The 9,471-nt window shown below is 44.9% G+C and overlaps 1 protein-coding gene across 1 annotated transcript in view; it reads left to right on the top strand.

The window, feature by feature from the left end:
• SLC25A43 (solute carrier family 25, member 43) overlaps positions 1 to 4,731 on the top strand; it is a 71,783-nt gene extending 67,052 nt beyond the window's left edge. Inside the window, exons 4-5 of the mRNA XM_006872124.1 lie at positions 3,355 to 3,489; positions 4,555 to 4,731. Of these exons, the coding sequence (XP_006872186.1) occupies positions 3,355 to 3,489; positions 4,555 to 4,731 (312 nt within the window). The remainder of the gene's footprint in view (positions 1 to 3,354; positions 3,490 to 4,554) is intronic.
• The last annotated feature ends 4,740 nt before the right edge of the window (positions 4,732 to 9,471 follow it).

Raw genomic sequence — 9,471 nt, 5'->3', positions numbered from 1 at the left:
ATTTTAAATCATTCAGTGTTCCCATGTTCTAATCGAATGACTACCTCTTGGTCCAGGTATAGATTCCTCATGAGCACAATTAAGTGTTCCAGAATATTCATACTTCGCAAGGTTTTCCATAGCTTGTCATGATCCAAACAATCGAAAGCCTTTGCATAGTCATTAAAGCACAGGTAAACATCTTTGTGATATTGGCATAGAAATGGCATCCATTTCTATGCCATTGACAAAAGGCAGAGCTGTAGGCATGGAACACAGATGAGTGGCTGCCTGGGGCAGAGGGTGGGGGAGGGCTTGACTACAAAGGGGCAGCACAGAGGGGCTGGGGAGCTGACAGAACATTTCTAGATCCTGAGGATGGTGGGAGTTACACAAAGGTAAACTTGTTAAAGGTAACTTCTATGTGTTAAAACTCATAGAACTCTATGAAAAAGGTCAACTTTAATGTCAAGTAATTTAGAAATAAGAGAGCAGGCAGTATCTGAAGGGCAAAGAAAGAATTGGAGGCAAGAGGTTTTAAGATGGGAGGGACTTGAGTTTATTTATTTGCTAAAGGGGAAAATCCCATCTCGTGGGAAGGAGAGTTAAAAGGGGTGGGTGAGGTCCTGGGCACTAATAGGAAGAAAAAGTTGTTTGTGCAAATAAGCCAGATTGGAACTCACCCCACTGCCATCGAACAGCTCCCTGGGGTTTCCAAGGCTGCCAGTCTTTATGGAAGCAGACTGCCTCATCTTTCTCCCCCGGAGTGGCTGTTGACTTTGAACCACAACATTTTGGTTAGCAGTCCAATGTTTAACCCACTGCACCACCAGAGATCCTTGATCACAGCTAACACCCTGTAAAGTGTCTGCTTTCCCTGTGAACTAGGAGGTAGGGCCACCCTTCGGTAGAGCTTTGAGCCACTGTGAGGAACTCTTCATTCTCTAGTGCTGCTGCGACAGAAATACCACACGCGGGTGGTGGTTAACAAATAAGAGGGGATTCTCCTCACAGTTTCCGAGGAGGCTGGAAGCTTGAATTCAGGATACTGGTTCTAGGGAAGGCTTTCTCTCTGTGTCAGCTCTGAGGGAAACTCCCAGTCTCCTTTTAGTATCTGTTGACCCAGCATCCTTTGGAGATCTCCGTGTGGCACGGCATCTGTCTTTCCCCACCTCTGCTTGTTTAATCTGCTCCTTTTATATCTATCACACAAGAGAGTGACTGAAGACATTGGACACTAATCCTGCCTCATTAAAACAGCAGAGACTCCATCCGCAAATGGTATTTTATAACCACAGGTATTATTGTCTAGCGCCATCCAGTCAGTTCAACCACGGGTGTAGGAGTTAGGATGTACAACTTGTATTTTGAGGGGACAAAATTAATTCCATAGGAAATGGAAAGGCTGGCTTCATGGCCTGAGGGTCCAGGTGAGGGGGAGACCATAAAGCTTTGGTGGTGGTGGTGGTGATATGATGTAGAGTCGGTTCTGACCCATAGCGACCCTGTACAGGGTTTCCGAGGCTGTAAATCTTTATGGGAACAGATTTTTCTCCCGAGGAACAGCTTTAGTGGCAGCAAATCTGCCATTTTGGGACTTTGCCTTTGACAGCTTGAAGTAGAAAAGACATTTGGGAGGAATGGGGATCAGCCGAAGGACAAAAGACAAGGCTTTTGCAAGTAGGAGCACAGAAGAGCGTTCCAAGGACAGAAAGTGGGACTATGAACCAGCAAGGAACTAGTGACCTGAGAGATAAGGATAGGACACGCGTGTAGGGGGGTTGATGATGTGCACCATCTTGAATAATGAGAATCAGGAGGTGAGGGAGCTGGCTGGATGAGAATACTGGTCAGTAAGATTTCAGAGGCGAACACATAAGACTAACAAGTGAGTGATTTGATTGATAGATGAAATTCTTTCTATATAATGTTGTGCCAACCCATAGCCACCCTGTAGGACCAAGCAGAACTGCCCCTTTAGGTTTCCTATACTGGAAACACTGGGGCAGCAGATGGCATCTCACTCAATTGTCTCACAGCAGCGCTATGCAACTAAAGAAGGACACTGAGGCTCTAAGTGAGGAGGCCAGGACTGGAACCCCACTTGTCTGACTCCAGAGGTTATATTCTTTTCTTTACTCTTATGCTAGACTGCCTCTACCACATGAAAAATGTAGTTCCATGGTAACAGAAAGCTAGCCCCAAGTAGGCATTTCCGAAACAAACCAGAGTCTGTGTGTAGCTCTGTATAAACTCATCCCCATTTCTGAACACTAGCTATGAACAGATGCCCCCCCTCCCCGGTGTAGTAGGGGACTAGTCTCAATCTTGTATGTAGACAGTATATTCAAAAGTTATTTCATCTGGTCATAAAATTGTTTTTTCCCAAGGACACAAAAAAATTCAATCACAGCTGGAACATTCTGGTGATGGCAGTATTTGGGAAGGGTAGTTTTGGTGTGGTGCTATAGTCCATGAGGTAACTGAAGGAGTGGGTAGCCAGAGTGGCGTGAAGTGAGGATCACTGAGGCAGAGGTCCCAAAACGGAAGTTACCTGAGATGGTGGGGAGGTGGGATTGGGTATCACATTCTTCAGTGAATGTGGCAATGTGACCAAGAGGTTCAGAAATGTTAGGTTCAATGACATGAACACCAGATGAGAGTTAAGGGCATATAAATGAAGGGGTCTGGGCATGCTGCTGCTCCCCACCAGGCAGTGAGGAAATGAGTAGCCCCCACATGAGAACTTCATAGGGAAGGGATATCTCCAGTGGGCCTGGGATCAGTTAAGACAAGGAACTAGGTGGTGGTGGTGGTTGGCTGCTGTCCAGTTGGGCCCCTGGCTCATGGCGACCCCTGCCCAGCCATGACTGTTGAGGGATCGGGGGCATTGCGATCTTTAGGGTTTTCAGTGGCTGACTTTTGGATGTAGGCTGTCAGACTTGTCTTCCTAGTCAATCTTAGTCTGGAAGCCCCTCTGAAACCTGTTCAGCATCATGCCGCCACTGACAGACAGATGATGACAGTGTGTGAGGTACATGAGCCAGGAATTGCACCTGGGTCTCCTTCATGGAAGGCAAGAATTCTACCATGAAACCACCAATACCTGCTAAGCAGGAGAGCACTAAAAAGAGATGAAGGGCCCGAGGATGTGTTTATCATGTAATGGAATTGTGCAATTGAGTTTATCCTGAATGGCTGCTTCCATCCCAGCAAAATAAACCACAACTCTGTGAATGGGGGTATCATGGCTTTACTGCATGTTAATAGTCTAAATCCATGGAACCTGAGGAACCCCGGGGCCGCCATTCTTTGACTCAAACCTTTCTGTGTGGGTGACGAAACTGTCTCATCCCACCTTCTATTTCCTGCCAGGCTCACAGCCCCTTTCTGCCTCACTGTGGAGGAGTAGACATCCATTTCTCAGGAGTAGTGGACTGCTTCTGGCAGATTATAAAGACCCAAGGGATTCTGGGACTCTGGAATGGATTGACACCCAATTTACTGAAGGTAAGAGGGATGGCCAGTCTCTACTGCTTCCCTGTCTCTTCCTGATCCACCCTCTTCTTTTGCTGCTGCCCCTACAGTTTGTGTGGAAACATCCCCTTTGGTAGCATGAGCCCAAGAGAACAGCCTGGCTCTCAGCCCTGGAGAAAGAGGACCATAAGCACTGTTGAGGTGTCTCCTACCCCACCCCAGAGGAACTGAGAATTTAGTGTAGAGGCTTCTAACATGGGGTTCACAGACCCCTATGGGAAACCTAAGCCCCCATCCTAAAGTTGTATTCCAAATGTGTGTGTACATGAGTTTGTACATCTCTCTGAGGAAAGAGTCTACCCAAACCCACTGCCAATGAGTTGATTCCAACTCATAGTGAGCCTCTAGGATAGAGTCGAACTGCTCCCAGTTTCTGAGACTGTAAATCTTTATGGGTGCAAACAGTCTCATCTTTCTCCCAGGGATCTGCTGGTGGGTTATAACTGCCTAACTTGTAGTTAGCAGCCCAATGCTTAGATCACTGCCCTACTAGGCCTCCTTCAGAAGGTCCATAGCTTTCCTCAAACTCCCAAAGAACTTCAGGACCAAATGAAAAGGTTAGGAACTCTTGCACTAGTTGCCTTCATCCCTTACCCCCACAGTACCAGTTTTCACTTAACCATCTTCCCTGATTCTGCCAAGAATCAGTATGTGTGAGCTGTCCCCAACATTCACCTCAATTTGGCCTAATCCAAGTTGACTGCAGACACACTGACATTTTCTTTTTAAGAATCATGTTCATTCTTCAACTGGATTTTTTAAATAACTGATTGGATTTGTTGTTGGTTGAGACTATATATAGTGAAGCATGCACTCTTTCAACAATGTCTCCATTACAGTTCAGTGCCATTGTTACATTCTTTGCAACCATTCATGCCCTCCTTTTCTGAGCTGTTCCTCCTCCATTAACATATACTCACTGCCCCCTAAGGTTCCCATCTATCCTTTCAGTTGCGGTTGCCAATTTGATCCCATCTCACCATCTTCAATTGGATTTTAACATGATATTCATTTCCTTTTTTTGTTTGTTTTTAACAGATAGTGCCATATTTTGGAGTTATGTTTAGCACCTTTGAGTTCTGCAAGAGAATCTTTCTTTATCAAAATGGTTACATTGTATCTCCTCTGAGCTATAAATTGACCCCCGGGGTGGATCAGAGTTTACAACCCCAGGAATTAAGAGAAATAAGGAAGACACCAAAACCAACCGTGTAAACAGTGCGTGACCCTAGAAGTGTACCGGCTAAGGGTGTGTTGCAGGCATAGATGAGTGTGACGTCATGAATGTGCGCACGCTGAGTGATGAGAGGGCACTGCTAGCTGCTGCTCTTACAAATATGAAGGCTCAGCCCGAGGCCACCATGAGCCCCTACCCATTGTCCCTATCCCATGGGAAGATTTCCCAGCAGCACTGTTTCATAGGACACTCCCCAAGACCTTAGAAGCAAGGCGTGATGTCCACTTGATACGCTGAGTAGAAACAAGACACCAAAGAATCGACAGTGCCATGCCACTCAAAGCAGCCCTGAGCTCAGCCACAGGGACACAGTCGATGCCAAGTTTGCATGGCCCCAAGTAGACCAGTTTCACTTAGTTTGACCCAAAACTTCACAATCCAGTTGTTCTTAAATATAGTTGTTCTGACTTAAGGAATTGAAAACATTTAACATTTAAACTATCACTATAGCAGTAAAACCCCAGGCTTGGAATCTTGATTTCAGAAGGGCAGATTTCACCAAGACTACTTAATGAGGCCCCAAAAGCCCATCTTCCAGTTGAAGTCATGTACATACAGTTCAAGCAAGGAGCCCTAGTGGCACAATAGTTCAAGCCCTCCAGGCTGCTAACCAAAAGGTCAGTGGTTCAAGCCTACAGGTCTTTGCAAGTAAAAAAAGACCTGGCTTCTGCAAAAACTGCAGCCTAGGGAATCTGGGGAAGGGGGCAGTCCTGTTCTGTCACATTGGACCACTATGAGTCAGAGTCAGCTTGATGGCACATGGCCGAATTCTCTGCATTTTTAACTGGTTTGACAAGCCTACCCTGAAAATAAATTAGATAACAAGCTATTCTCACAAGATATCCCTTTTGTCCAGAAAGGATCAAATGGAACATTTACATACGCCCCCCAAAAAAATTTTTAATTAACGGAGTAAAAATACTTCAGGGTATTCATCTATTCTAGATCTCCGCCCCCCTCATTTCACCCAATGGTTATATCTTACATTTTAAAAAAAGTTGTTATCCATCTCTTCTGACTCACGGAGACCCCATGTCTGTCACATGAGAACTGTGCTGCCTAGGGCACTAATTTTTTAAAAAAGCAATTTTCAAGAGTGTTCTACCTTACAGACATAACTAACTGTACCTTTTGAATTGTGCCTTTCTATAAATTTTTAAAATGTTAATATCTAATACCAAGTTGTCAATTCAAATGTAGAGAGAGAAAGAGAAGAGAGTGTTTCCATCTGTTGAAAATATTTTTAAATTAAACTTATTTCCCAAAGAAAAATAATGTGTTGGTCATTTATTTCTAATCTGAGTCACAAAACTATGAATACTTTCATACTGGTCCCAGTCTCTAAACTCTCAGAGGCTGTCCTATTTAAATATACCAAAGAAACTCTTCCTCCACCTGCTGTGGCTGACTGTGTGCTTTATGGGGGATGGCATGAAAATCTCATCTTTAGCCCAGTTTCTAGAGTTTAGAACCTGTTGCTGTCAAGTCATTTCTCAGAGTGACCCTAAAGGACAGAGTTTCCAAGGCCGTGCCCTATACCAAGTGGCTGGTGGATTTGAACTGTCCTTTGGTTAGCAGCCGAGTGCTTTAACAGTTCTTTGTTAGAGTTCACAAGGTGGCCAATTTTTTACCCACAGTCAGCAGTTCATGTTTGTTACTCTTCACTTTCCTTGAAATGAACAACTTTTCAGATGGTTCTAAACACTGCAAAAATGATATATTTTTACTAAATCTAAAAGCCTATCTTGGCTGTTTATGGCATACTGTTGGCAGTGGTAAGTGCTGTTAAATCAGTTCTGACTCATAGCGACCCTGTATAAGATTTCCGAGGAGCAGCTAATAGGTTTGAACTACTGAGTTTGCCAGTGCTTATCCTATAGTACCACACCAGGACTCTTATAGTACATTAGTATCTTCTATATATTCATCTGGAGTCCTGGTGTGGTGCTGTGGGTTAATGCGCCAGACTGCAAAGTCGTTTGAACCTCAAGGTCAGCGGTTCAAGCTCACCAGCTGCTCCTAGGAAACCCTATACAGGGTCACTATGGGTCAGAATCAACTTGACGGCACTTAACAATAACAACATATATTCATTTAAGGAGCTCTGGTAGCATAGTGGTTACAAGTCGGGCTGCTAACCTCAAGGTCAGCAGTTCAAAATTGCCAGCCATTCTATGAGAGAAAGATGAGGCTTTCTGCTCCCATAAAGATTTACAGCCTCGGAAACCCTATACAGGGTTGCTATGAGTCAGAACCGTATCCACGGCACAGTACCACCACCACCATCTATTCATCTGGAGTCCTGGTGTGACGCTGTGGGTGAATGCCTCAGACTGCAAAGCTGTTTGAACTGCAAGGTAAGCAGTTCAAGCCCACCAGCTGCTCCTTGGAAACCCTATACAGGGTCGCTATGGGTCAGAACCAACTCAAAGGCACTTAACAACAATAACAACATATATTCATCTAAGCCCTGGTGTGGCACTGTAGAGCAAACCTACAGCCACTCTCAGAAACCCTAAACAGGGTCACTATGAGTAGGAACTGACTCAACAGCACACAACAACAACAACAAATATATTCATCTACAAGTATGATTGGCTAGATAGATAAGCCCTTCCTGATGTTATATATAGAGATGTTTTCTGCGGTACCATTTATATTTTCAATAAATTTAATGAGAAAAAGGATATGCCTCATTTATTTAGTTTCAGAACAACTCATCACAACTGTGGTCCTATTCCTAAAATGCTATTTCAGCTCTTTTCATGCGATTGGAGGTAGGAAGGGAGAGTTCTGCTTAGTGGTTGGCAGTGGGCACCACTCTGAACTACATACTTTTGGAGCATTCTACAGAAATACAATGCAGTATTTACCCAGGGGTCATTTACAGCCTTAGGGACTGCAGCATACTTAACATGCATGAAATAGCTATGATTACAAAGCAAACAAAAGCACAGGGATGATGACATAGTACCAACTGGTTACCTGATAACCAAGAGGTTCAATATATACTTATTGAAGAGATGAGTTAAGGGATCATCACAGGTGCGGGGACTGCTAATTACCAGGGGTTTATGGAGGTGAGGAGTCTTGAGTGAAGTTTTGAAAGAAGTGAGGGGACATTGATTGGTTAAAAAGAGGTTTCAAGACTTCTGGCAAGATGGTGGACTAGGCAGACGCACTACATGGACCCTCTACAACAGGTGGGGAATGCCCGGTCCACAGGTGGTATTTGTTGTTGTTGTTGTTAAGTGCCGTCGAGTCGATTCCGACCCATAACGACCCTGTATAAGGTTTCCAAGGAGCAGATGGTGAACTTGAACCTTGCAGTTCAAACGACTTAGCAGTCTGACGCATTAGCCCACAGCGCCACACCAGGACTCCTGATGGTTATAAGGTCCCCCAAATCATTTGGTCTGGCCCTGCCAAGGCAACCATAGTTTCATCACATTGTTAAGTGCCATTGAGTCGGTTCCGACCCATAGTGACCCTGTACAGGGTTTCCAAGGGTGTAAATCTTTACGGAAGTAGAAAGCCTCATCTTTCTCCCGCGGAGCGGCTGGTAGTTTCGAACCACTGACCTTAAGGTTCGCAGCCCGATTCGTAACCACTACGCTACCAGAGTAAGTTAATTAAATGTTTGACCAAATACAGCAGGCTAATTTTTAAGTTGACAATTTTGTATGACCCATGACTGATGTTATAAATTTTGGCAGAAAAAAAGGTTCTCTACCTCTACTTTACAACAAAGATACGAGAGACCAAATAAGATAGCCACAGGTGAAAATTCTGGCACCCTGAACTTCAGAAGAAAGATTAGAGATGTGGATAGAGTGCTGGCTGGGAGAAGTAGCTGATCAGGGATGGTGAGAGAGGGAGATTGGCTGGTGAACCGCTGGCCAGACACGGCTCGACCATTTTGTGAGGCACGTAAGCAGTGGAGCGAGGCCTGACAGAGTAGATTCTCACAGATGATGGGAAAGGTCTGACTCCTTTCCCCCATGTTCCCCTGGTTAACAGAGGTGTGGCCAGTTCCCACCCTCATCCACCCCCATGCATACCCTGCTCTCCAAAACTTCAAAGCCTTGTGGGTGGGAGCCACACCAGTGTGAGGTGGGAGTGCTGTGGTGTGCTGCTTTGGTGCCTGGACTCAGGTGGGCTTGGCTCCAGACCTACAAAACCTGCAGAGCCACCAGACCAGCATTTAACCAGTCATGCTGCCACCAGCTTCCCTGTGGTCCTAAAAGACACTGAACCCAGCTCTATCAAGGATCCCCACAACCTACTTCTGTACTGTGTACCCTAAACATAGATACCAGCAAGGCCAATAGGAGCTCCATCTAAGGTAGGAACTCTGTTGTCAGAGAGCTTCCACAGCTGCCTCATAAGCTCCTTGAATTGCAGGAGCCCACCAGAGATTTCTCCCCTCTGGGTTCAACAACTGCACTGTTTGTTTGTACAAGTATGACAACCCCACAATGCCCCAGAGACAACAGACAATTTTAGCTGACACAAAGAAACGAGAGAATGACTCAAGCAAATGACCAACATGCAGAGACAGAAAACCTATCTGAGGAATAAAATTTAATGGAACTAATTTTAAAAAAGAATTTAAAAGAATGATTTTTATCTGGAAAACAATATGGCGTTTCCTCAGAAGGTTGAAAATAGAGATACCTTACGATCCAGCAATCCCTTTACTCGGTATCTACCCACAA

Source organism: Chrysochloris asiatica, unplaced genomic scaffold (assembly GCF_000296735.1).
Source record: "Chrysochloris asiatica unplaced genomic scaffold, ChrAsi1.0 scaffold00183, whole genome shotgun sequence".
Lineage (NCBI taxonomy): Eukaryota > Metazoa > Chordata > Mammalia > Afrosoricida > Chrysochloridae > Chrysochloris > Chrysochloris asiatica.
This window is presented reverse-complemented; position numbering and strand designations above follow the sequence as displayed.